The following is a 25,742-nucleotide window of genomic DNA, read 5'->3' as shown; positions in this document are numbered from 1 at the left end:
CCGGCGCAGCGATGCCGACGACGGGGCGGGGGCCGCCAATAAGGCGCTAGCGGCTCGGAAGCCTCGGGGTGGCGCTGGGGATGAGGGCGAGCCGCGCCGCCATCTTTACTGAGGGCAGCGGCCTTCGCGCTGAGGACGGGCGCGACGCCGCGGGCGCCATCTTGTGTGAGGGCATTGACACCATCTCTCCCCTGCGGAGCCTGGCCCAGCCCGCCGCGGTCGGGCCATGGCGGGGCTGCGCTGAGGCCGGGGCGGCTCTGCTCCTGTTTCAGCCCGGTTGTACAGAGCTGAGGTGGTGCCATGGACAGGGCTGCGGCTGTGGGGTGGCGTAAATATTTTATTGACTACAAACAGAAGCGTCTCAAAGCAGATATTAAAGCCAGCAAACAGCGGTGTTTGTTTATGTGAGGAGAAAACAAAAATCGCTGTCTCTCTGTTGTAAGAAGGAGGGGACATTCTGTGCAAAAATAATTCTCCCTCTCTTCTTCTTCCCCGGATGCCACATCCTTAAATACTAAGAAAACCAGGAGGACAAAATGAGTGTGTAAGGACAAAATGAGTGTGTAAGGACAAAATGAGTGTGTAAGGAACATTCGTTGCTCGTCGTGCAAAGCCCTGCAGTGCTGCTGATGGCAGCCCTGGGCCCAGAGAGGCTCAGCGATCCTTGTGGGTCCCGTCCATCCCACCGTGTTCTGTGGTTCTGTGATTGTATGATATCACTGAGGTGCAATCAGCCCCGCTACACGTGCATTCCTCACGCTCAGCAGATGAAGCACCACGAGAAGCGTGTGGGACACCCAAAGGGAGCTGTGGTTCTGTGACACCTCCTCAGAGTCCCGGGGCAGGGATGAGATGAAGTGCTGCAGTGCTGTACCCAGAGGCTCAAATGAACTGCTCCACTTTTGCCCCTTGTGCCCAGCCAGACCACATCTGGAAGTCTTCATTTTCTGTACCGGGCTGGCAGATGAGGAAGGCACACATTGAACACCACAAGTGGGACAGGGAGGAGCAGGGTGCGTGTGGTGCTGCTGGGATGGCGTGCACAGTGCTCTCTGCTGCCTTCACCACACTTTCTGCTCTATGCCTGCTGCTGGTACTGGCCCTCTGTCGCAGTAAAGAAATCCTCCAAAATGCTCTGCATGTACTCAAAGGTGGGACGGTCCTCTGGTTTGGTTTTCCAGCATCTCATCATGACATCGTAGAGCTCCTCAGGACAGCTTTCTGTGCGGGGCATGCGGTAGCCGTGCTCCAGAGCTCTGATCACCTCCGCGCTCGACATCCCTACAGAAGTGGGGCAGAATATTTCAGGGGCTGCCACTGATTTCTTTAAAAAGTAACAAACACACAAAACCCAACCCCCATCCTTTGGGCAACGTCGCTGTGGAGAGAAAGGATAGGTTGGAGGAACAGGGGAAGGGAAGATCCTGCTCTTCTTCAGGGAAACGTGCCAGTAATGGTGATGCCACATCCCTTGTCACCTGCAGTTTTGTACCCCATTTGAGCAGATCAGATGGGAATCGTAATTGTTTTGTATGAATTCCCAAGAAATAAAGGCTGCATTTTTCCATCTGCTGAAGCTTTAATAAGCCAGTCTTCCCTGTGTCACTGATAAAAACAAGATAGAGTCAATGGCAGAGTTGGTCCATCCCCCACAACACTTTAAGCCACTCCTTAGCCTTCATGGATGGGTTGTGGCAATGGTTACTTTCCAGGTACAGTCATTTTCCAATGAAAAAAGGCACCAGAGAAGCAATTCGCATACAATAGAGAACACTTACTAATGATGATGATATACAGATTGTTTGAGCTTTCCCAAAAACACCTGGCACAGCTATCAGCCCTGAACTGAAATTCTGCTTCCAAACAAGCTCTTCTGCAGGAAGCAGAAAAACAAGGGTAGGTGCTATAAACACAAATAATTGTGACCTTGAGATCTCTGAGCTCTGTTTCCAGTGTGAGATTCAAATTCCTTGCCATTGCCTCTGCTTTTTGTGATCTAACTTCATGGAGAAAAAAAACCCCATAGATGGAGCCCAGAACACAGAGCACATCTTTTGGAACTGGGTTAGAGCAGGAATTTCACCTCTGTACCTGGGTATGGGATGCGCCCGTAGGTAACGATCTCGGTCAGGAGGATCCCAAAGGACCAGACGTCAGATTTTATAGTGAAAGATCCATAGTTGATTGCTTCTGGTGCAGTCCATTTAATGGGAAATTTGGCACCTGGCTCAAGAGATCCAATGAGAAACATGAGCTAAAACCCAAATGCTGAGAATTTGGTAGTGAAATATGGGGAACAAGAAACAAACAGAAGAGGAAGATACGGAGCAATGCAAATGAGAGGGGCTTTCACTCATCTGTTCATTGCACTATGTCTCTCCCTGGGTCCCTGTTGCCAAGGCTGCACATTGATGAGGGGCTCTTAGGGAATCCCACAGCCCTTCACCATCCCAGGAAGGGGTCAGGCTCCCACAGCAGCTCTCGTACCTTCCCGAGCTACGTACTCATTGTCTTCAATGATCCTGGCCAGCCCAAAGTCTGCAATCTTGCAGACCAACATCGCTGACACAAGAATGTTGGCAGCTCTCAAGTCTCTGTGAATGTAGTTCCTCTTCTCAATAAAAGCCATTCCTTCTGCAATCTGAAAAAAAGCAGAAAGACAGAAAAGCAGGTATGTTTGAAATAACACAAAGCCCATAGAAGTGACTGTTGCTAGGAATGGAAAAAGCTGAACTGATTTTGTGAGCACACAGAAAGAAGGGCAGGAGGGGGCTGAGCTGTGGCAGGGGGTGGGACATCTATGGTGGAAATGTGATCGAGGGCTGCGTGGGAAGCACTGCAGTGTAGGATATTGAAAGAGGTTGGGGTGACCCAGCACTGCTCGTTTACGGTTGTGTGAGAACAGCAGCAAGAACTGGTGTCCAGGGAGCTGGCATGCTCAGGAGCAAATGTCTGGGGATGCCCACAGGCCAAAGTGTGGCAGCTGCCGTGTAAATGTGCCGAGGAGTAAATCATTCTCCATTATGAGCAGACATGAGAACAGCCTCCAAATGCACAAACAGCTGCTGGAGAGAAGCGGGGATCTCCTCTTTGCTAAAAGGGCACCAAATGGAGAGGGCTTCTCTGGGGAGAATAAAAAGCCCTGAGATGGGTCTCTAGAGAGGGCTGTGAAGTCAGCCCGGAGGCAGGATAGTGCTGCTGACCCCAAAGATGGCCCCAGCTCCATCTTCTGTGCTCTCTATGCTCGGTGACTGCGCAGCTGTTGCCTCCTGAGCAGCACAGAGATGCACTGCTGGGTGCACAACCCAAACCCAACTTTGTGCTGACTTAGCCTGAGCTGGGATGCTAGCAGCATCTGGAAGGTGAAAGGGCCAGAGCAGCTGGAGAGGAAGCACTCCCCTCCCTGTTACACCACAGTAAGATGCACAAAATACAGAAGTAAGCAGGCACTGCAAGAGTGGAAGGGTTATTTGCAGGGTCCCATGCGGCTTTGCTGGCTGTGACTCAGCAGCATCTCCAGCCAGGATCCCAGCTACTGCCTGCTCACTGCCCGGTGTTGCACAGAGCGCGATAGGCTTATAGGGATGTGCTCCAGAGCCAGTGTTTTGCTCTGCACCTCCAAAGCCTGGGCTCCAACCCAAGCTTTGCTGTTGCTCAGGTTCCTCCGTTCATCGAGGCACCGAACTTGGCTCCAAGGTTGGCTGTTGGCCAGCAGCTGCAGGCGCTGCAAAAGCAGCAGTGCCAGGATGGTGTCTGCACAAATGGTTGCACACGCAAAGCTAGGTGGGTAAGAGCACACCCAGCTGTATTCCAAATCCTGAAAATATCCTTGAACCTCTTTTCACTGAGTCTCTCTTCTCTCCAGCTGCCTTCCCACAGCCCATGGCAACTCTCTGGCTGGAAGATGAATTTAAGCATAGCTTCTACCATAAACCTCCCCTAGGCATTGCTGCTCCATGGGGAGTTGCGTGCTTACAGCTGAGGCTGTGCTACTCAGGGTCAGCACATCCTGAAGAAAGGTCTGCAAAAATGAGCAAGAGAGAGCCAGCACACCCTTCACCCTACAAAGCAGAGCTGCAACATGGGCCCCCAGGGCTGCAAACCATGGGGCAGGAACTCAGGGCCAGCGCTGGCAGTGCCTGGGCTTGCTGCAGTTAGTGGGTTAATGGAGAGGAAGCGACTGCTTCTCCTTTTGTGCACATCTGCTCCCACAGTCTGCAGCACAACAAACCTCACTGCCCCATTCCTGCATCCCCTGTTCTGTGAGTCCTCACCATGCATGGAGGTTCTGCAGCATTTCCCTTCCCTGGAAGCACGCTGCCAGCACTCAGTCCCAGGCACCAAGCCTTGCACTCTGCTTTATAGATCCTAGGCAGGGAGGAAGGGTAGGTCCCCAAAAGCCAGCCATGAGGGGATTTAAGCCAGACATGTCAAGGGATTTAAGCCACTCGAGCTCAGTTTTGCTTTGCTAGAACTGAAAGATGGAACGGGAAGCTGGGGAAGATCTGTGCCCTGCTCACCTGCGCAGAGAAGTCAATCAGCTTTGGCAGTGGCTGCTTGTTGCCCTCCTCACTCTTCAGGAAGTCTAGCAGGCTCCCTGAAGGCATAGCATGGCGCTCAGCTTGGCTGCAGCCCAACAACTCCCATGCTCACCCACTGGTGGCACAGGTCCCCTCCTGTCCCTATCTCTCCCTCTGCCAGGGCTGTCCCCGCACCCCCCCCCCCCCAGCCCCCACCTCCCGCACCCCCATGTCCCACACCGTGCAGGCCAGCAGCACCTTTCTCCATGAACTCGGTGATGATGTATATGGGCTCCTCCCTGGTGACCACAGCGTGCAGCCTCACCAGCTTGTCGTGCTGCAGGCTCTTCATGAGGTTTGCCTCCTCCAGGAAGGCACTCACAGACATGCTGCCGGGTTTCATTGTCTTCACTGCCACCTTGGTGTGCTTGTTGTAGGTTGCTGCCAGAATACCAGCCCCACTCATCATCATCCCACCATCGTTCCACCACTTCTCCCATCCCTCACCTTTCTCCTTTTGCCACCCTCACTCTCACCCATCCACACTTCTCCAAACTGCCCGGCTCCCAGCTTCTTCTCCAGCTTCAGCGACTCCCGAGGAATTTCCCAGGCATCCTTCTCCCAGGGCTTCTGGGGTTTGGGCACACTGCAGGGGTAGGTGAGCCTCTGGCACAGCCCATCACTCTGCCCTGCCAGAAAGCAGCAAGCGCAGTCAGCCAGGCTCCGTGGTCTGTGGCTTTGGGGCATCAGTTGGTGTCAAACACCATTACTGCAGCATAGCACAGCTGAGCATTACCATGCAGCATGGCACAGCGAGGGCACCAGCACGGGGACAGGCATTTCCCAGGCCCTGTGAGCATTTGGTGCTACCAACACCCCTGCCAGGCATTGTGGGGGGACACAGAGTGGCCACGGTCTCAGTGGAAGCAGTGTGACAGGGCTCACCCTTATAGTGCTCCACCAGCTCCTGCAGTGTGTCAAAACTGCTGCGTGAAGAGATGTAGAAGCCACCACTATCCAGTGTCCGGATCCTGTAGTGCTTGATGCTGCCTCCATGCAGGCCGTCCCCATCCCGCACCGACAAGGAGTAGCAACCTGCTCAGGGATGGACGAGCTGTGCCGTGGGGCAGCATCCCCTCGGCTCCTGGCCCCAGCACAGCCCCAGGCAGCAATAGCAGCCCCATGGGAGTACATCCCGTCTCCTCATGGGGTTCAGCAAAGCAGAGCTCCTATGGTGTATCGATCCTCTCTCCTGGTCAGGTGTGCAGAAGGGAGGCCCTTCTGGAGCTGCCTCACCCCCTGGTACCTTTGGTCGTCTCACTGTCCCGAATCATGAAGGATCCCAATGTGTTCCCGGGGCTGAGCAGCTGCCGCTCCGCATCCTTCCGGCTGATACCCTTGAAGAACCACCTGCAGCAGGAACAGAGCAAGCAACGACCGCTGCTGGGAGCCAGGAAGCCAAGGCTGGCACAGGCTGGGGCTATTAGCCCTGGCACGATGAGGACATGGGGTATGACTGGAGATAACTGCAATGGGAGTGTGTGGGATGCTCACTCTTCTGCCTCCAGTGAGTTAGCTCGGGCGACGAAGTTGCTGGGGATGAAGCCCTTGCGCCCTGTCACCAGCGACCGTGCCTGCCACCACTCTCCCAGCCTGAGGACACAGACAGCCACGGGTCAGCACAGGGCACTGCCAGCACCCATGAGCCATAGGGACAGCCCTGGGCAGGGGACACGTACTGCTCCAGGACCTGCAGCTGTTCCCCTTTCTGGAAGCTCAGGTCCCCAGAGTGCATCGCCTCATAGTCATACAGTGCCAGCACCACGTTGTCCCCTGAGCCTGCAGTGAGAGTGGCTCTTGTGTGCCTGTCCCCATGTTGGGACCACGCACCACACACCCACGTGTCCCTGCTGCCAGGAAGCACAGAACTCCCACACCACCAGGTTTGGTTCCACTGAGGACCCCACTGTACTCCCCTCCTCCCCATCACTGTGTGTACGCACCATCCGCCGGGGGGGGCACAGACACTCCGTGTTCATCATGCTGCAAGTGGAACAACAAACAGGAGAGTGTAATGATGGCATACGATGGGACCCGTGGGGGTCTTGGACACTCGTCCAGCTTGCCTAGCACTGTCAGAGCGTCTCCTTCCTCAACACCTTCATTTCTCTCTGACTGTCCACATTCCTCTATTCTCACCAATCTGGGCTGGGATAGACCTTGCACTCCCATCTCAGTACCCACCCCAGCCCTGTGCCCGCTGCCACCCAGGTGGCTCCATATCCCCTGTGCCCACCAGGACACTGCAGCTCCCACTTACTTGCTTGCTGCCAGACGTGGGGTCCTTCTTATCATGGCCTAACTGCATCTTCTCTTGGATGCTATCTTCCTTTGACTTCACGCAACCCATCCTGTGTGTGTGTGAGGATGGGAGGGCGGGGGGGGAAGGGGGAGAAGTTGCACCAAAAGCCCCACACCCACAATTCTCACTCCAGCACAGCTGGGTGTCCACAGCCCTGCTCACACCAACAGGTTGGGTTCCACAAAAGCAAAAGCCAGACTCTCCCCCGAAGAAATGTCAGTAGGAAAATGTGCTGCCAGCAGCAGTACTGCAGGGAAAGCCCCCAAAAGGCACTTCCCTCTGTCCAACAGAGACCTCAGCCCAGGGGAAAGGAGAAGGGTGCGGCGAAGGAGGAAGCAAAGGGCTGTAGCACTGCGAGGGACATGCATAGCACCACCTCAGTCCCACGGTCCTCGAGAGACTATCGCTGCTGCCTCCCAGCTGTGTCACCCTCACTCCTGGCCCTTTACAACAAGCCAGAGCCTTTGCTCACTGTGCTCTCCAGCAGAGCAGATGTGTCTGAGCACCTCACAGTCACCAACTCTCCACGTCTTGAGGCACTGTCCCATGCAGTGACCTGGTAGCAATGGGGATCCCCTGGTGCACCTCATGTTCTGCAGCTCCTGTGGCTGAGCCCAAATGTGGGGACAGGAAGGGACACCACAGCATCAACTCCTCCCTCCCAGCACCCCAGCATCAACTTCATTGGCATTGCCCCCCTGCCATCCCCAAATTTTGGTTCCCATCCTGTGGTCACCACACCTAGCAGGGACAGGACAGGAGCCAAATCCAGCACAGGGCAGCACTGCAGCAGCTCTGCTGTCTCAGGCAGGGATGGTGAAGGGCAGCCCTTTACGGGGGGTTCTGAGTCCCACCTGACTCCGCTGCCCAGGAGGCTCTTCTCTCACCTTGGCTGCTGTCACGGGTCCCGGTCCCCGTCCCAAAGCCAAATCCACTGCTGCTGCCACCGCATCGAGCTCGGTGGATGTTGCTCCCCGCCCCGGTGTGGCCGCGCCTCACCCGGTATGGCTCCGCCCCTCTCCGGTACGACACTCCCTGTCCCAGCCCTCAGTGACATCCCGGTCCTCGGCCCCGAGCAGCCCTGGTAGCCGTACAGCCATTCCCTACCCGCTGTGGGACGAGAGCAGCAAGGATGGGGTACAGGATGGGACCAGAGCATTGTCACTTCCCATCCAGTTCTGTGCCCCCAGGAGGAGTAAAGAGAAAACTCGAGTGCCTCACTTGCATAAGGATTTGCATACATCATTTTTAGGGAAATAACTTGCTGCGGGCAGCCCTCACACTGCCTGCCCAGGTGCTGCCCCCTGCTCGCGGCTGTGGGGCTCCTGGGGGCTTTGCTTAGTCCAGGAACAGCCATCCCCACCACTCCCTATCCTGTAGGGAAGCAAATGCTTCACTGCAGTGCATCCAGACCCCCAGCACAAGGATGCTGTGGCTGCCACCCTCCCATCCCAGCACAGCTGCACTGACCCCAGTTTGCTGTGAGAGCACCATCCTGTGCCAGCCCAGCTTGTCATATCACTGGGGTGGGTGGGTGTCCCATCTGTGAGCTGCCCCTGTGCCCCAGCTCACCCCCTGCCCAACACATTCCCTTTGCACCGAGGAAGAACCTGCTCCAATCCCCCTGTTGATCATTTAATTGCAATCTGCAAAAATTACAGCACTTGGCACTGCTGGTGGGGGCTCCCCTGGACCGATACCGCCCTGAAATGCCATCAGCCCAACCAAGAGCAGAGCCCCGTCCCTTCCACGGTGATCTGTGCCTCCTTCACAGGTAGTTGTCCTCCTCCTCCTCCTCCTCCTCCTCATCCCGTGCCAGTGCCTCAATGTCATTTGTGATGTTGGTAATCATGCGGTTGAAGGACTCGGACTCAGAGCGCAGGGACCAGCTGTCGTAGCTGCGCACAGCTGATGCCGACGTGTTGCTCATGCTGCGCTTGATGCGGCCGAAGCTGTCAGTGAGGATGCCGCCCTCCCGGATGCCGATGCTCTCCAGGAAGGTCTCAAAGTATCCAATGTCTTGATCGGGGATGAAGGGCCTCATCCCTGGGACAAATGCCACGAAGTTTCATGGTGTGATCGTGCCAACCCCATCTGGGGGCAGCGGGGTCCCACCAACCGCTTGGTGCACACCCACAACCCCATCCCTAAGGATGCACGGATGGTGTAGCACAGTGATAGACCCATTGCTCAGGGCTGCCCCAATCCCTGGGGCACTCACCCAGTAGGAGGAACTTCCTCCTGTCCCCGTAGAGGCGTAGGAGCTCTGTGCAGTACTCCTGCACTGGTGTGCCCAGCCGGTACTCGCGGAGCATCACGGCAAACTGCTGGATCTCCTGGGGCGACAGCTTGTTGCGCAGCTGTGGGGAAACAGGGATAGGTCGGGGCTGGGGGCAGAGGTGTTGGAGAGGAGTGGGATCCCCTACCTGCCCCCAGCCCTCACCGTCATCATGTAGTCCTGCAGCTGCTCCAGCCCCACGCTGCTCTGGTCGCTGCCGCTGCAGGCGGTGGCCAGGCTGTGGTGGGATTGGTGGAAGGAGGGCGAGGATGTCCCGCTATAATATGCCTCAAATGTCTCGTGGGAACCATTGCTGCTGGAGGATAGGGCAGGGGGGGGTCAGTGTGTGCTGGCAATGCTCTTGCACAGCACCTGTCGGGCAGGGCAGCGAGGATGTGAACCTGCCCTGGAGCTGGGAACTCACAAGGAGCTGCAGCAGCTGTAGTCAGCGTCGTAGCCATACGTCCCATCTGTGCGGCAGCTCTCACCTGGGGAGGGAAAGCTGAGCTCAGAGAACCAGGGTGTGAGCCCCCACGCTGTGCTCGTGCCCTTCAGCCCCGTGTCACCGCACTTAAGGCTCCCACACCCGCCTCCATCCACTCACTTCTGCTGGAGAGCCAGGGCCGCGTGGGTGTGGAGGTGTAGTGGTACCCGGCACGGTCCACACACTCGATGCTCTGATCGCCATAGATGATCTGGAAGACCTGGCAGATGAGCGCGCAGGACTCCTCGGCCGCATCCTGCAGAGGGTCAGAGGGGATGGGAAGGTGGGCACATGCCAGGAACGAAACCGAGTGCCGGGAACCCGTGGGTGCTCACCCTGTTGGGCACAGCGAGGATGACGAGGTTGGAATACGCATCGGGGCACGGCTCCTGGGGATCCAGCGGGTTGCCACCGGGGTGCCGTCGCTCCCAGCTGCCGAAGCCGGTGCCGCGCTCCCAGCTTCCACCCGCGGTGCCGATCCGCCGCCGCTCCCAGCTGCCGCCGCACGGCTGCCTCCTCTCCCAGCTGCCCGACGGCCGCCCGCGCTGTCGCCGTTCCCAGCTGCCGCCCCTCCGCCGCTCCAGGCTGCCGCCCTGCCGGCCCTCCTGCCCGCCCCGAGCCGCACGCCAGTCCAGGCTGCAGATGGTGTGCCGCCGCTCCATCGCACCTCCCAGCCGCCCCGGCTCCGGCCAAGAGCTCCCCGAGCGCTTCTCCGCCGGGAGCACCTCCGGCACCGGGGCCGCTTCGGGGTATGCGCCAGCGGGGACTGGGTCCACTCCCAGGCCTGGAGGCAGCGAGGAGGGTCGGGGCATCAGACCGGGGACGCCAGCTCTCAGGCCTGCCCCATCCCACTGACTGGGTGGGCTTAGGGATGCACCCATGCCCAGTCTGGGGCTCAGCCCCCTCCCCAGGAGCCTGGCTGTGGCTTGCTGCTGAGCCTGGGTTTGCTGAGCACCAGAGCCCCTGTTCCCTCATCTGGGCTGGATGCAGTGAGGGCGGGGGGCACTTCCCACATCCTCTCCTGCTGCCATTAAGTGCAGCTGGGGCTGAGGGAACAGCTGGGAGCTGTCTGCAGGAGCAATGGGAGCAGTGGGCAGCTGCTGCACGTGGTGATGCCCTGTCAGAAGATGGAGCTGGCTCCTCCCCATCGCATGAGGGTGCCAGGTGCTTGGGGCCAGCTGTATTGCAGTGGGGTGCCTGCACCTGTTTTGAGGATGAGGAGGTGCAAGGCATCGTCACGCAGGTAGGAGGCTGCGGCGATCTCATGCGTGGGGATGCGCAGGATCAGCTCCTCATTGTCACGCCAGGTGAGCAGCAGGCAGCGGGCAGACAGGCTCAGGATGCTGTCCTGCTCCGGGGTCGTCTGCAGAGGCAGCTCCTTCAGCTGCTGCAAGTAGGGAACATTCTGGGGTGTGGGGACTTGATGCTACTGTGGGGTAGCACTGTGGGGTGACAAATGGAGTGTTGGGCACTCCCTTACCCTGGCAGTGTCCAGCAGCTGCAGCACCTCATCCCGGCTGGAGGGGTTCAGCGAGGCTGTTACCCAGGTCAAGTGGCCCAAAAACTGGGAGGACAGAGCCTGGGGTACTTTTGGGATGCAAAATCGGCCCCCCCGGTATGCAAGAGGAATAAAACGCAGGGCCATGGGGAGCACACCTGCACCTCCCTGCTCTCCCAGTCTCTGGGCAGAAGGGGACCAGAAACACTCCCAGCCCTTGCAGGTAACCCCCTACTTTACCTTCACCTCCTTCTCCACATAGTCATGCAGCAGGATCTGGGGGTCGATCAGGTAGTCGGGGGGGTACAGCGGCACTGAGTGCAGCGGCCGCCGGTAGACACTGCTGCGGAGAGCTGCCCTCCGTGCAGCCTTGGGGAACACCAGGCGTCGGATGGGCGACACGAAGCCCTGCGGGGTGTGGGCACACATCAACGCAGCTCCTCCCTGCTCGATTCCCCTGAAACCTGGGGGGCTCAACCACAGCATCGAGGGGACCCCCCCATCTCCCAACCCTCATCCCGGCACTCCAAGACCCAAGGAGCCATGGCCCCAGAACGCACACACCTTCTTCCCTTTCTTGGTCTCGCAGTCCATGGCGCTGCTGCCGTCCTTTCTGTCCAACGCCTTTGTTGTTTTCCTGTCGGAAACTCCACCAGAATGGCTCGGATGTGAGTTCCTGCCCCTCCGCGGGTGCTGGGCTGGACTGGGCTGGGACTGGGACTGACAGTGGAACTGGAGTTTGTCTGGGCTGGGCCTGAGACCAGAACTGATATGGGATTGGGATTGAGCTGGGACTGGTGCTGGAACTGGGACTGAGACTGGGACTGGGACCAGAACTGGTATGAGACTGGCATGGAACTGAGACTGGGACTGGTACAAGACAGTGACTGTGGGTAGTATGGGGCTGGGACTGGGTCTGGACCAGGTCCAGAACAAGAGCTGAGGTACCTGTGCACTATGCAGCAGATCAGCCCCTGCCCCTCACTACCACGGGGATCCCAAGGACCCCTGTCTGCCTCCTGGCATGGAGGACGACTCCATCTTGAGGCCACACAGCAATGCCCAAAGCTCTCTGACCCTAGGGCAGCCCACGGACCCCTGCTTTGGGACTGGGGGTCAGATGGTGAATAGGGCCCCCCGGCATGGAGGAGGTTGGACTGGGATCGCTGGCGACGGGGCTGTGTCCAGCAGTTTCCTCCCCAGCACATCACATCCTGCCCACACACCCCTTCCCTGCCAGAGACAGCAGGGCTGAGGGTCCCAAGCAGGTGGCTCATCCACAGCTATTCCCAAATGTCCCCAGCATCCTGGGAGCTCCACTTCAAGGCCCTGAGCCTGACAGCATGGGGGGGGCTGGGGAGAGCCGGAGGAGCCAGCAAGGAAAAGGCTCTAGCAGGCAGTGCTTATTGAAATGAATTTAATATCTCATGTTGCAGCAAAATTAAAAATATACAAAAAGTTTGTGGTATACAAAAAAGTCTCGGTCAGACCCCGGTCTCTCGCTCATCCCCTGCCCGTGCCAAGGGTCCCAGAGAAGAAGGTGGCACACAGAGTATTTACAGTACATGACAGCCGGGATCCCAGGTCCCAAGCACCAGGGGGGGACGTGGCTGAGACCCTCAGTCCCTGCTGGGGAGAAACAGCCCCAGCCCAGAGCAGCGGGGCCCGGTCTTGGTCCGAGCTGCATCCCCCATTCCCTGAACTTGGGGCGGTCCCGCTTTCCCCGCCAGGACTGAGGTCTCTCAGAGCTTCCCCTTCCCCAGCTCAACCCCAGCTCGAGCCCTCTTGGTGCAACCCCAGCAAGTGCTGCTGTCCTGACACTGCTGCCATCGTCACTGCTGCCAGCTGGGCTTGATTCCCCTGGCACTGCCCATTCAGCCTGGCTGGAGCAGGGCTGGGGAGCCACCAGGCTCGGGGGCCATGAGGACAAAGCAATGGAGTGGCCATGTGCCATCCCACACAGCCCCACACTGCAGCCTCTGCCCTGATCCCGACATGGGAGCAGCCCGGGTCTGAGGGTACCGTGGCATGAGTGCATAGAAAAGAGTCCCTATGACCTGTGCCCCTGGGAAGGGCACGGGCTGCACCTCAGCCCAGGTGGCGTGGCTCCACATGGCGGTCACGGGCAGAGGGCTGCAGCATCCAGCACCAGCATGGCACTGATGTGGCAACAGCATGGCACCAGCACAGCAACTACTCGGTGGCTGGGATGCTCCAAGCTGCTGGCACCTGGCTGCTCCATGCCCAGCTAGGTCCCGTCTTCCATTACACTTCCCTGAGGATAAGGGCTGCCTCCTCTGCTGGGACTCGGCTGGGGCTGTCCTGGGGCTCGGTGGGACAGAGTGGGATTTTTTGCCCATTCCTAGTGGTAGAGGAGGAGTGAGGGTCGCGGGGGGAGGGGGGCCCAGCCCTCTGCCCAGACCCAGCTCTGCTCTGCGCCCTCCTCCAGAAAGGTTCCGAGGCATTCAGATAGCACCAGTTAGCACCAGTGACCCCACGTGGCCCACCCCAGCCTGCACTCATCCCTCGAGCTACGGAGAAATGGGAAACAAAAGCAATGCAGCCCGATGGGCACCTCCCAGCACCATGGGACACCGCAGGAACACCGGGGCTGGAGGAAGGCACCGGGGCTGTGAGGGGCTCTGGGTGGGATGTGTGTCCAGAGGACAGCAGATCTGCCCTGCGAACCCAGCTGCAAACACACACACACACACACACACACACACACACAGGGCACAAACACAGGGTGGGGGTACATTCAGCACAGCCCTTAGGGCAGGGGGCACTGCGGGCTGGGACCAAGCCACGCACACATTCAAATGCAGAGCCCAGGGCAGCCCTGCTCCTCTGGGGAGGAAGTAGGGGGCTGGGGGCATCGTCCTGGCTCAGGTTCCCACTGCTGAGCTGGGGGGGCTGATGCTGATGGGGGGTGGATGGAGACGATCCCGGCTGGGGAATGGAGAGAAGAATGAATGAGAGTGAATGTGACTTTGGGGAGCCCCCGGGCACATCACCACTGCCTTGCACAGTCCTCCCAGTGCCAGCCAAGCCCTGCCCCACCAGCGTCAGTGGAGGTAGAAAATGTCACACAGAATGTCACCCGTCTGGTGAAAACCAACACAATGCAATGAAGTGGTTCCCAGAAGGGCAGGAGGGAGTGGAGAGGTGCTGTGCCTCCCACCACTGGCCTCAGGGCCAGGATCTCTGTCCCATGCATGGAGCAGTGACCCCAGGGGGTGGGGGAACAGCCGGAACACGTGCGGGGGAATTGAGGCTGAAATGAAGGAGAACAAGGGGGGGCTGCCCCGGCCCTATGCCACGCACTACTTGAGGTCGACAGGAGCCCCAGACTCCAGTACAGCCCCACTCCACACCCTTCAGCCCCATGGCTCTCCCCCAGCACCCACATTCTCCACATTCCCCCGTGCTACGTCCCGCTGTGCCCAAAGCCCCTCACCAAACGGGCTGCTCCCGTGCACCCCGCAGCCCCCACCCTGTGCCACCGACCTGGCGGCTCAGGCACAGGTGAGGTATTTTGGCAAGGACGAGCCCCCGGCGCACGGCCAGCCCGTGGGGGGATAGCACCAAGGGACCTCACCGGCCCCTGCCCGCGGGGCGCTCGGCACGGCCACCCCTAAGTGCCGGCAAACCGAAAAGAAAGGCAAAACGCTGCGAAGAGACGGAACAGCCCGGCCGGGGACGCCCCTGCCCTACACGGTGGTCTCATACTCCAGGAGCTCCTGGGACACTCCTGCTGTGCGGTACTGCAGGCGCGGGGTGCTGGGCGAGGCGTACTCCAGCGCCAGGATGGTCTTTCGCAGGCGCCGGTCGATGAAATGGGCGTCCCAGGCCGGGTACTTCTTCCTGGGGAGGTCTATGCGGATGACGGGTCCCTCTGTCCGTGGGGTGCGGGCGGCCGGCGGCGCTGGGGCGCAGGGCCGCACCTGGAAGACGGGCACGCAGCTGTCCCGCTCCCCCGGCGCCCCTTCCCGCTCCCCCCCTGTAGTCCGCGGCAGCGAGCGCGGGGGGCTGGTGACCACGTCCGCAGGGGAACTCGGCGCGGGGGGCGGCCGCTGCCGGAAAATGCAGCCCCCAGAGCTGGGACCGAACATGGGGCCGTTGGGGTGCAAGAGGCAGTAGTAGATGAACATGAAGAAGATGCCGAGGGCGAAGCTGGAGCTGACCACGCAGACGAGGATTAAGGCGTTGAAGTCGGACATGGTCTTGCGGTCGTAGTAGAGGAACCAGAGGATGGTGAGGGCGGCGTTCTCCGACAGCGTGATGATGTAGTAGATGCACATGCGGTAGCGGCTCCGTCCCTCCTTGACATTGAACCAACAGAAGATGTAGATGATGCCCACCACCATGTTGTAGATGATCTCCTCCCACTTGGACATGCAGAAGTCCGTCTCGCCCTGGATGATCCAGAAGGTCATGATGCACCAGTGGGTGACGATGAAGATACCAAAGTAGAGCTGGAACACGGAGGCAAAGAGGGCGAAGGCGATGGCGCGGGCAGCGATGGTGAAGAGGTGCCACAGGATCTGCACCACAGCTCCCTTGTAGGACATGGGCATCTTGTCCTCCCGTGAGTCCCGCAGCACCTTCTGGTAAGAGGCAATCATCCATGCCAGGGAGACGAGTGAGGCCGAGGCCGAGAACCCTATGGGCACAGAGGGGCTGTGAGAATGGCGGGGGGACGAGGAGGGGATGCGGCCATGACCAGGCTGCAGCCCCCCAACCTCTCCCTACCGCCCGGAGGGTCCCTACCCTGCAGTGCCTCGATGTCATTCTGCTGCACCATGATGCTGAGCTGCAGCACCAGCTGCGGTGCGCTCTTCAGGAAGGTCTCCAGCAGCCGCAGCATGCTGATATCTGCATTCTCAAACATCATCCTCCAGTAGAAGTGGCGGCGGCGGTGCTCGGCCTGCCAGCGGCTCTGCAGCCCCAGGTACAGCGTGCGGAGGTACCTGCGTGAGGGGGGAGCATTGAGGACGGCCCCCACCACGCTCACATCCCACAGCTATGCCCCGTGGTGCTGCCATCCTGCTGCAGCATGGCACATCCCTCCTAACTGAGGCCGTGGAGATCCTCACGCAAGCAGGTGTGGGGCAGCAGGGATGCTGCACATGGTGCTGGTGCCAAGCCACTCCCACCCAGCCCTGTGCCCTCCTCTCCCTGGCGCAGGATCTCATTCTTTCCCCCATCCATGGCCCCACTCTTCATCCTCTGCACATTTCAGGTGTCCTGCTCGCAACCCATCGGTGTGCCAGGCTGCTTCTCAAAGTGGATATTTTGGTCCTGGCTGGCTCTCAGCCCACTCTGCCTGCCCTGGGCAGAGGAAGGAGGGAGCAGGAGGACCAGCTGGTCATGCGGGGTGCCCACAGGGAGCTACCGTGCCGGTGCTGCCTTGGCTCTTGGCAGGGCTGAGAGCCTGGGCACAACCATATGGTCCATGGTTGGGGTCAGTGGAGCCATGCGTGGCACCGACGCAGGCACCACTGAGTCACCGGGAGCCCTCCCCAAGGCACCGGGCCAACAAGGCTCAGGGAAATGCCGTGTCCTAGAGAGGGAACACATGTACTGTGGAGGGGAAACAAGGATGGATGTGTCCGGGCTGCTCCACGCTGACTGCACACAGGTTTGGTAGGAGAGAAGGGAGACGGATGAGTACGAAAACAGAAAGATTAAGCAAAAGGAAGTCAGACCATAAAGCTCCCTCCCAACCTAGTAAAAATGTCACACAAACTGATGGCCTTTATATCAGATCCATAAAATGCTGTCAGTCGACTCCATTAGCCCGCGAGCACTGGGAGAAGCCCTGATCCCAGCACTTTCAGCTCATCCATCAGCAGGAGGAGGCAGAAGCCGGCCCAGTTCCCTCAGTGGCCGTGTCCCGACGCCTCCCACGCCAGTGGCCATCGCAGGGCTGGTGCAGTGTTGGGGGCTGCATGGCCTGGAGGTGGGGGGGCATCAGCTGGTGCCACCCAGGCCCCGAAGCCACCCTGTTGCCACCACCATCTGCTCCCACAGCATGCAGGAGGGAAGGCAGGGACACCGACCCCACGGGGCTCCTGGTGATGCTTGGCAGGGGCACGGGGTGTCAGTTCAGCACTGCCTGCAGCATCCTCCAAAGCTGCCTCCATCACCTTCCTGCCAGGCTCCATCACCCTTCTGCCCAGCTCCAGCATCCTTTCTTCTGGCTCACATGAAGCCAGGGCAGCCCAAGGGCCCTGCTGCAGCCGGGGCTCAGCCGGGCTGATTTCAGCCTTCCCATCTGGCTTCTCCCTCTCCCCATCCCTGCTCCGTATGGCTCCTTCTGCAGCCTCTCCTCTCTGGAGAAGAGCCCAGTGCCGGGTGGTGGTGGCCGCATCCTGCAGGGCTGTGCTGTGAGCCAGTGCTGGAGGGGTTGGTGTGGCCAAAAGGAGCAAAGGGGACAGAGGGAAACTGGGGGGGACACAGGCTGAGCTCTGCCAACCCGTCCCTGAGAGCCTCCCAGAGATCTTTGAGCGCTGGCAGCCAAACAAGACATCCCTGTTTGCAAATTATACCGTTTCCATCCAGCACCATAGTGGAAGTGGGGTGAGGCTGGGGAACCACACACCCCCATCTGCGGCTCCTCACCGCTCAACAAGTGTCCCTCGGACCCCCCCCGCTTTCCACGGGGCCCGGTTATCCTCCCACCTTCCTGTCAGCTCATTAAACCGAGATTTCATCTCCCATCAACTTGCCAGAATGAAATGCTGATTCCTATTTGTTATGCATTTGATCACGCCGTTTGTGTTTCAGCCCAGGAAAAGATCCCCGCGCGCTGACGGAGCACCGCCAGGTTTTTATGAACTGAGCGCAGCAGCAGCTGCATGAGAAATACAGAATCAATTACTTTAAAAAAAAATCATTTAATTTTCAAAAAACTGATGATGAGGCAGAAACAAACCGAGAGAGCTCTTAGGGCTAATTACTGCCTCCTTTGTATTAAAAAGCCCAATATGACAAAAATCTCCACGGAGGGTTGGGGTGGCAGTGGGGGCAGGAGCACCGTTTGCTCACCCCCAGCCCCGCAGCGCAGCCCCGCAGTCATCAATCATCCCACAGCCACATCACAGCCCTTAAACCTGTGGTCCCACTGCCATTCCAGCTTGCAAAGGTTGGGAGAAAAGCAGAGTCTTATTCCTAATCTTAATGCCAATCTTAACCCTAACCCTGGCTCTTCCAATGCCAGAAGTCATCATCCTCAGGTGAGAAGCCACAGGACCTCCCCCATTCTGAAAGTGAGCAATAGGAAGTATGATTTTCTTGACAGGTAATTGGAGATATTATCCCTCATCGCTTTATTAAAACAAGGAGAAAATTGCTTTCCTGTTGCAGCCATGCCAATCCATGACACAACCCACAAAGCCGAGCCATTGGGGAGAGCCCCGTGTGCAGACCAATGCCTGGCCAGCAAGCAGGCCACGGTCCCTGGGTGCTCCCTTCCTGCAGCCCACCCCACTCCAATTTCAGGACTGTGGGGAGAATCGGGGGCCGTGCAGGGAGTGATTGGTGTGGGTGAGAGCTGCCAAGGGAATTGCAGTGGCCCTAGCCACAGGGCTGGATAAATGCAGGAGGGGAGGCACGAGCAGGGAGGGCCCAACGTCATGGCCAAGGAAAAGCCTTCCTTTCACACGCAGTGTTTATTTGGCTATAATTCAACACTTCTTAAACTGTCACATCCACCTGCACCAGATCCAGTCTCGCTAATGGGTTTAGCGAACTGCATTTAACTGGTCACCCGAGCAAATCCCAAATCCTCGGATTAGAAAGAGCCTCAGCTGCAGCTTGAAACCAACGTGTCCTGGAGGGTCAGTGCTGAGAGTTACCACTTTAATTGGCTTAGGAGCCTGCAGCAGATAGAAGACTGCGGCTGACACAACTGGGAGCAAAACCTGACCCGGCTCCAACCAAACCCCAGTAATTGCTCACCGAGCCTCAGGGATCTCATCCTCTTTCCCAGCTCTCCCAGCACACCCAGAAGGGGATCGCTCCCATCCTGCTGCCACCACATCGAGAGCTGGACTGAGGGGTGGGGGGCAGGCGGGGAGGGAAGGACAGAGCACATTGCTCTGTGAAACAAAGTTAGAGATCCCCACAGCATCCCAAGAAAAGCAGCAGAGAAGCGCATGCAGACAACAAGGAGGAGGAAAGCGGCCTCTGTGCCACAGTAGCTCAGGAGAGGAAGCAGAACCAAAACAAGACCAAGAGCATCGCTTGCTCAGGGTATTGTTTCAGGAATATGCCATTGTCTCCACTCCCCTCCCAGCATCTCAAGTCATCAGCTCCATTGCAGAACAGTGGATGGAGTTCAGCGGAGCTGGAAGGGAGCGGCACTGGCTCCATCACACAGGGAAAGAAGGTGCTCAGATGGAAATGAGTTGTGCCAAGAAACCATCAGCTTTGGAAGAGGGTGCAGAGGAGCATGCTCGAGGGGCTCGAGTCTGCTCTGGGCCAACTGCTGCTCGTTCTGCCTCAGGCCCAGCAGGGCAGGGAGCAGAAATGCAGCCCCATGGGGAAACCTGGGGACAACCACTCCCCCCTTGCCCACAATAGCTCCAAGCAGGAGAAGGAGAAACCAGAGAGGAGGCTCTGAGCCCGAGGTGCTTGGTGCCCAGCAGGAACACTGCATATCCCCAGGATGCGGTCCCCCTGGTCAGGCAGATACCCTCACCAGGCCCAGCACCACCCAGGGACAACAGGCCTGTGCCACCCAGCAGGACTGCAGCCCCTCACACTCTGCCCACGCCCACAGCTCTTGCTCATAGCCAAGCTCTGCCAAGAGCCCTCCACCCCCTACCCCTTTTGTGGCTGCAGAGGGATTGGTCTCCACGCCCACCCCAGCTGCACATCGCCATGCCCACCTCCATCCCCCACCTGTGTCCCGGCCATCCCCACCTGTGTCCTCCGTCCTCCCTGCACCTGGGGATCCCCGCTCATATCCATACTGTGCTCTGCCCCTCCATCCAGCCCCATCCCATCCCTGTGACCCCTTCCTTTTACCTCCGGACCTGCCCCAGCTGCAGAAGCTGGATGCAGCCCTACAGCCCCATTAGCTTCAGCCCCATCCCGTCCCTCTGACCCCCTCCTTTTACCTCCAGACCTGCCCCAGCTGCAGCAGGTGGATGCAGCCCTGCAGCAACCAGACGCAGAGGCGGCAGCAGCCGCGGCGGCCGCCGGCGTTGTCCTTGGTGCCGACGGCGAAGTCGTACACGAACCACCTGAAGCTGAGCAGCTGCACCACGAGCGAGGGCAGCAGCACGAAGAGCAGCGTCAGCCCGAACCACCACCGCTGCCCCCGCACGTAGTAGTGGGCCGCCAGCCACAGGTCCGAAGCGCCGTCCGCGAAGCAGACGAGGAGGGCGCACAGCACCCAGCAGCCGTCCCGCAGCCGGTACCGCCGGGCCGGGGGAGTCGCGCCGCCCGCCCGCCGCCCTCCGCCACCCTCCGGGCTCTCCAGCCTCACGGCCGGGCCGCCGCCGCCGCCGTCCGACTTCGCGGCCATGTTGTCGGGGGAGAGGAGGAGAAAGGAGGGAGCGGGAGAGACTTCCGGAGGGAGGACGGAGCCGCCGAGCCCGCCCCGGCAGCGCCCGCCCCCCCGCCGGCCTCGCCCCGCGCCCGCCGGCCGGGCCCAGCCGCGCCGCACCGGCACCGGCCCCGCCGCTCCCCCACCGCGGCAGCTCCCCCCGCCGGCCCCGCCCCGGCCCCGCCGCTCCCCCTCTCCCGGAAAGGGCAGCGCCCCGCGGGCGCCTCCCCCTGCCCGGATCCCCGGCAGCCCCGGCTCGGACCGGCACAGCCCCGCCGCCGGCTGAATGCCCGGCCCCGCTGCCCGAGTGCCTCCGCCCGCATCGCCAGCGGCTAGAGCATCCCCAGCCCTCAGCCTTCAGCACGGCAAAGCCTGCCCGTGGGTCCGGCCCCGAATGGGTCCGAGAGGTGAGAGCCTGGACCTGGGTGTACAAAGGCGCAGTGGGGCCGGGGCAGGGACGTGGGGACACAGAGACAGAAGGACGCAGAGACACAGACACGTGGGGACATAGAGACACAGGATCACGGGGACTCAAGGACATAGGGACACAGGAACATAGGCCACCAGGCTCCCACCCAGGCAGCCTGAGGGAGGGAAGAGGGCAGCTGCTGGGGCTGCTCCCCCCGGCACCTGGAGCCCACTGGGGTGAACCCAAGCCCAGCCATGGGGAGAGGCTCTGAGGAGCCGCACAACCCGGCCAAGCACCGAGGTCTGTGCATGGACCTGGCTCTCCCCCTCCACTTCTCCATTTGCTGCCTATCAGTGTTTAGATGCAGCATGTCCTGAGCATCCCTTGTCATGGGGTACAGGGAGCACCAGTGCCAGCATTCCCAGCAGCGCCCAGAGACTCACAGGGGAGGGAAAAGGGCTTTTTTGCTACTTTGCAGGGTGTCTCCAGGGAGAGTGATGGCACGGAGGCAGCTGTCTCTTTACAGCAGCCTCAGCCCCTCTCTGCCGGCTGCATTTCAGCCTGCCAGGCTCACCTCAGAACGGCTGCTGCTGGAGGAGCCAAGCACACGGATGGAGCCTGGCCCACGGCACACACACTGCAGCACAGAGTGAGGGGGAGTCTGTTTTAACCCAGGAAACACGGCCAACTTTCCAACTCCGTCTTGCATAGTGGCAATGGGGATCAGCTTAGAGCTGGGAAGAGCCTGGGTTGCTGCTGCATGAAGCCCAGGGAATATGCAGTGGGAGGAAGGCATTGGGCAGTCCAGGGGAGCAGAGGCAGGCCCTCTGCAAGGTGCATGTATTAGTACAGGTAACGCGACTTAAATGCCACCTAACCTTGAGATGTTTCTGACAGATCCCCTCCACAAATACCCAGCTGGAGGCGGGAATGCTGCCTGCATCCCAGGAGGACAGGAAAAGAGCCTTGGCTGTCCAGAGGCAGGGGAAGTGCCACTGGTGCAGAGGGGTCTGAGTGCTGTCCCTGGGAGTCTAGGCAATGGCGCAGGGCTGGTGCCATAACCCTCAGGTGATGGTAGGCACAGCTGCAGGACAAGGGGAAACTAGGGGGAGGAGAGATCCCTTCCTCCACAAACCCCGAAATGCCACCCCCAAAGCAGAGTTGAATGTCCAATGCCTGCATGCGAGGTGACTGTGGTTTGATGTCTGATTTATCTTAACAGCAGACCCTGGCAATCACAGGAAAAGACGAGGGGAAAAAAAAATCCATAAACATCCCTGAAGCCTTCCTGTGCAGCTGTCAGCAGACAGGCGGGGGGGGTTTCGAGCTGCATAAATAAAAGTGCTTCAAGAAAGAAAGAAAAAGGAACATGCTGAAACCCAAACCTTCAATGCGTAACAAAATACAGACAGATGCAAACCATCCCATAGCAGCGGGTGGATGGCCACATGCTCTGGCTGCACAGGTTCCCAGGAGGGAACATAAACATGCAATCAATCTGAACGAGCTTCCAGGCTGAGTCCAGCTTCCAGGCAAGCAGCTTGCCCATGGCGCCGGGTCCAGGAGAAGAAAGGTCGTGATGATTTGTGTCTGGCTCAGAGCCTGCTGTGGGAGAGACCTGCAGAGCGTGGCATCGGCAGCCATTCACTGCCTTAGGAATGTTTTCCAAGTGCCCAAGGCTTTGTGATGCCTCCTGCCACAGCTCAGCTACAGCTCCAGTGCTGAGCTGCAACCCTCTGCGTGGCCACGGTAAACCTGGCCTTTATTTTGGTGTGAGCTGGTGAGCAGTGCTGCCTACCTCAAGGATGGTCATCAGGCTTCTCTCTGCTGCTGCTAAAACACAGGGAGCTCATCTTCAGCCCATCCCCATCCTCATACCCAGCCCCACTCTCGTTCCCAGCACCCAATCCTGACCCCCAAAGGCTGTGTCCATGTATGTGAGGCAGGACAGACGGCCACGGACCATGAAGGTCAGGAGAGTGTGTGTCCCTGGGAAGCAAACCCAGCTCCAGCTCCAGCTGTGATCCAAGCACGCATTATGGAAATCAGGCGCGCTGTCTCCTGATCCCATCAAAGCAGAAAGGATCAAATGCTGCCAGGCAGAGAGCTGGAACCAAGGGCTCTGTGGTGGATGCTGCACTGTGGGGCTGTAGGGCAGTTCTGTGTCCCACATCCCATCAGCAGCCAACCCCAGCACTCACATCACAAAGACACTCCTCAGAAGACAATGTGGATGGGGAGCAGATGGCTCCCAGCCCCACCCCGAAACCCCCACTGAAAAGGAGCATTTCTCAGCTTTGGCATCCAGCCCCAGTCCTGCTGCTTCTTCTGCTTGGTGTCAGGAAAAAATCCAAACCGAGCTTGAATCACTCCCAGCCCGGCCAGGATGCTGTGCACAAGTGCTCATTTCCACCACTTCGCTGGGAGCCTTCTTATTTTAGCACACGCTGCCGCAGACTGAGATCTCTCCTATTAACTGTCACAAACGACCTTACGAGATTAGGGCCGGTAATCTTCCGATCTGTTTAATCTTCCTCCGAGGATTATTCGCACATCGACAGCTCCGCTCCTCGCAGCCGCAGAACCGCAGAACACCCCGAAATGGAAGGGATGACCGAACCCAACGCCCGGCTCTACACGGGGAGCCTCGAAATCAGTCCCCGTGTCTGAGCTCCGGCCTCCAGGGCAGAACCTCACCCCGACACCCCCGACACCGCCCCGCCGCAGCCCCGCGCCGCTCGGTCCATCAGCGCAGAGCGGAACCTCCGCGCCCCTCCAGGCGCAGCCGGGCCACGCGGCCGCCCCGCAGCGCCCCCCGCCGAACCGCCCGGCCGTTTCCCGAAGTGGCCGCACGGGTGCGCTCCACTGTCCTCCGCGGAACTCCCGAGCGCGGCCACTGCAGCCGCCCGGCGGGAAGCGGAGCTCGGACAGAGCGGCGCCGGCCGCCATGGCGCGGGAGCCGGCCTTCGTGCTGCGCTACCTGGCCGAGGTGGAGGAGCTGGCCGAGGACGTGCTGGCGGCGCGGCAGCAGGTGAGGCCCGGTCCGGCTGACGGCTCGGCGCCGCCCGGCCCTTCCCCTTCCCTCACTTCCCCTCCCCTCCCCTCCCTTCCCCTCCCGTCTCTCTGCAGATCGTCGATCTGGACGTGAAACGGAACCGGAACCGCGAGGCGCTGCGGGCGCTGCGCAAAGACCCGGAGCCCGAGGGTGGGAGCGGGAGCCCCGCGGGGATCGGGGCGGTGCGCGGGGGGCGGCGCTGAGCCCGACTGCTCCTCGTCCGCAGGAAAAGCCATGGTCTGCTTCGGGAGCACGTTCGTCGAGCTGCCCAAGGCCAAGACCGAGGAGATGCTGCGGAAGGGTACGGCGGGCTCTGCCCGGTGCTGGCCGCGATGAGGTTTGAGCTAAAATAGCCCCCGGCTCTGCGCTGTGCGCGCTGCTGCCGGCCCGCCCCGCTCGCAGCACGGCCCCCTCCCGCCCTGGGTCCTGCGGGCCCTCTGTCGGTCCTCTGTTCGACCCCGGTCCCCTCATTCCTGCCCTGCTATTTTCAGATCAGGAACATCTGGACGAGGAGATAAACAACCTCCGGAAAGAGCTGCGTGTGAAGGTCAACCGTCTCTATGAAGCTCAAGGTAAACGCTGCTGGTCTTGAGCCCCGCAGCAAAGGTCTGGCAGCAGATGCTGGGGAGAGACTCCAGAAAGTCAAGATCTGGGGCTGCTCTTCCTCTCCCTTTGTAATTCCCTCCCTACTCCGGCAACAGCGCGTAGTCCTGCTGCAAAGCTGTCACCCAGCAGTGTGCTGAATGCACGCAGCGATCACCAGGTTGGATATTAGGAGCAGTTTGTTCTCCAGAGGAGCAGTGATGCGGTGGCACAGCTGCCCCGGGGGTGGTGGGATCGCTGTCCCTGGAGGCGTCCAAGAACTGCAGAGATGCAGCACTGACAGATGTGGTCATTGGGCGCAGTGCAGTAGATTGGGGTTGGATTTGATGATGTCAGATTTTTTTTTTCTCCAACCTTCACGATGCTGAGAACAAACTGCCCTGCCCAGAACTCCTGTGCGGTTTCACGTGGAATGCTTCGTGTGTTTTATAGTAGAGTCCCAATGCCCTGCATGTTCTCACAGGTAAACCTGAGCTGAAGGGATTTAACCTGAACCCCATGACGCCAGAGGAAATGAAACTGATCAATCGCATCCTGGAAGGCTGAGGCAGCTGCACCATCACAACTGTGTGCAAACACTGCTCAGGGTGGTGTGGTTGGGTATCGCTCACAGTGCCTGCACTGCATCGGCTGTAGCCTCTAGGATTTCCAGCACTTCCGTGCTGCTGGAGCCTCTCATAAAGAACCTGGGGAGCATAGGGAAAGATGCAGCTCCTCAGCTACAATTCTTCTGGTTGTAAACTCTCCCTGCTCCTTGCTGAGGATGGTGGCAGAGCAGTGCAGAGGCAACTACTGGAACAGTGGCTTATTCACAGCCTCTGACAAACACCCGCTTGCAAGGGGGTTATTAAAATCAGCACTGTGGGGCATTCCTAACTGTGTGTGTGTGTTTGTTGTTGGGTTTTTATGTGAGAGCTTCTGTAATTTGGCTGCAGAGCTAGTTCACTGTAGTGTCAGGGACAGGAGTAGGAGGAATT

General features: G+C 59.4%; 4 protein-coding genes across 13 annotated transcripts; 1 reads left to right on the top strand and 3 right to left on the bottom strand.

The window, feature by feature from the left end:
- Positions 1-373: 373 nt before the first annotated feature.
- Positions 374-8,388, bottom strand: HCK (HCK proto-oncogene, Src family tyrosine kinase). Of its 8 annotated transcripts, none has more exons than XM_085241296.1 (13): positions 7,737-8,388; positions 6,841-6,931; positions 6,524-6,563; positions 6,260-6,359; positions 6,075-6,173; positions 5,827-5,930; positions 5,466-5,615; positions 5,057-5,209; positions 4,779-4,961; positions 4,521-4,597; positions 2,488-2,641; positions 2,092-2,223; positions 374-1,281 (listed from the first exon to the last, which is right to left on the bottom strand). In XM_085241296.1, exons 2-13 carry the CDS (start codon positions 6,928-6,930, stop codon positions 1,079-1,081), a joined length of 1,485 nt encoding a protein of 494 aa, XP_085097422.1. In that variant the 5' UTR covers position 6,931; positions 7,737-8,388; the 3' UTR covers positions 374-1,078. The 8 variants fall into 8 exon arrangements, 7 of the variants coding, with proteins under 7 accessions (XP_085097422.1, XP_085097421.1, XP_019477886.2 ...); XM_085241295.1 differs by having other exon boundaries at positions 7,770-8,388; XM_019622341.3 differs by having other exon boundaries at positions 6,841-8,388.
- Positions 8,389-8,504: 116 nt separating this feature from the next.
- CCM2L (CCM2 like scaffold protein) lies at positions 8,505-12,379 on the bottom strand. 3 transcript variants are annotated; one of them, XM_085241289.1, is made up of 10 exons: positions 11,707-12,379; positions 11,383-11,550; positions 11,125-11,208; positions 10,848-11,007; positions 9,980-10,428; positions 9,765-9,900; positions 9,585-9,648; positions 9,326-9,476; positions 9,104-9,242; positions 8,505-8,928 (listed from the first exon to the last, which is right to left on the bottom strand). In XM_085241289.1, the coding sequence occupies exons 1-10, from the start codon at positions 11,734-11,736 to the stop codon at positions 8,651-8,653; spliced, it is 1,659 nt and encodes a 552-aa protein (XP_085097415.1). In that variant the 5' UTR covers positions 11,737-12,379; the 3' UTR covers positions 8,505-8,650. The 3 variants fall into 3 exon arrangements, with proteins under 3 accessions (XP_085097415.1, XP_010720975.2, XP_085097414.1); XM_010722673.3 differs by having other exon boundaries at positions 10,848-11,031; positions 11,707-12,238; XM_085241288.1 differs by having other exon boundaries at positions 9,326-9,473; positions 10,848-11,031; positions 11,707-12,224.
- A 166-nt stretch (positions 12,380-12,545) lies between these two features.
- XKR7 (XK related 7) lies at positions 12,546-20,861 on the bottom strand. Its single transcript, XM_003212088.5, has 3 exons — positions 20,268-20,861; positions 15,913-16,112; positions 12,546-15,805 (listed from the first exon to the last, which is right to left on the bottom strand). Exons 1-3 carry the CDS (start codon positions 20,675-20,677, stop codon positions 14,853-14,855), a joined length of 1,563 nt encoding a protein of 520 aa, XP_003212136.5. The 5' UTR covers positions 20,678-20,861; the 3' UTR covers positions 12,546-14,852.
- Positions 20,862-22,854: 1,993 nt separating this feature from the next.
- Positions 22,855-25,641, top strand: PDRG1 (p53 and DNA damage regulated 1). The gene is made up of 5 exons (XM_085241319.1): positions 22,855-24,138; positions 24,237-24,312; positions 24,389-24,463; positions 24,654-24,734; positions 25,229-25,641. Exons 1-5 carry the CDS (start codon positions 24,055-24,057, stop codon positions 25,309-25,311), a joined length of 399 nt encoding a protein of 132 aa, XP_085097445.1. The 5' UTR covers positions 22,855-24,054; the 3' UTR covers positions 25,312-25,641.
- The last annotated feature ends 101 nt before the right edge of the window (positions 25,642-25,742 follow it).

Source organism: Meleagris gallopavo, chromosome 22 (assembly GCF_905368555.1).
Source record: "Meleagris gallopavo chromosome 22, MGAL_WU_HG_1.1, whole genome shotgun sequence".
NCBI lineage: Eukaryota > Metazoa > Chordata > Aves > Galliformes > Phasianidae > Meleagris > Meleagris gallopavo.
Note: the sequence above shows the minus strand (reverse complement) of the source record. Positions and strands in the feature narration are given on the sequence as shown.

Coding starts and splice junctions, on each gene's coding strand:
- HCK (XM_019622342.3), bottom strand. CDS start 6,752: ATGGGAGTGCAAGGTCTATCCCAGCCCAGATTGGTGAGAATAGAGGAA. Junction 4,598..4,778: donor CACCGAGTTCATGGAGAAAG/GTGCTGCTGGCC, acceptor CTATGCCTTCAG/GGAGCCTGCTAGACTTCCTG. Junction 1,282..2,091: donor CGGGCGCATCCCATACCCAG/GTACAGAGGTGA, acceptor CCACTTCTGTAG/GGATGTCGAGCGCGGAGGTG.
- CCM2L (XM_010722673.3), bottom strand. CDS start 11,736: ATGGACTGCGAGACCAAGAAAGGGAAGAAG. Junction 11,209..11,382: donor ATGTGGAGAAGGAGGTGAAG/GTAAAGTAGGGG, acceptor CTGTCCTCCCAG/TTTTTGGGCCACTTGACCTG. Junction 11,032..11,124: donor AGCTGCTGGACACTGCCAGG/GTAAGGGAGTGC, acceptor CCCTACTTGCAG/CAGCTGAAGGAGCTGCCTCT.
- XKR7 (XM_003212088.5), bottom strand. CDS start 20,677: ATGGCCGCGAAGTCGGACGGCGGCGGCGGCGGCCCGGCCGTGAGGCTG. Junction 16,113..20,267: donor CAGCTGGGGCAGGTCTGGAG/GTAAAAGGAGGG, acceptor CCCCTCACGCAG/GTACCTCCGCACGCTGTACC. Junction 15,806..15,912: donor TGACATCGAGGCACTGCAGG/GTAGGGACCCTC, acceptor CTGTGCCCATAG/GGTTCTCGGCCTCGGCCTCA.
- PDRG1 (XM_085241319.1), top strand. CDS start 24,055: ATGGCGCGGGAGCCGGCCTTCGTGCTGCGCTACCTGGCCGAGGTGGAG. Junction 24,313..24,388: donor CAAAGACCCGGAGCCCGAGG/GTGGGAGCGGGA, acceptor CCTCGTCCGCAG/GAAAAGCCATGGTCTGCTTC. Junction 24,464..24,653: donor CGAGGAGATGCTGCGGAAGG/GTACGGCGGGCT, acceptor TGCTATTTTCAG/ATCAGGAACATCTGGACGAG.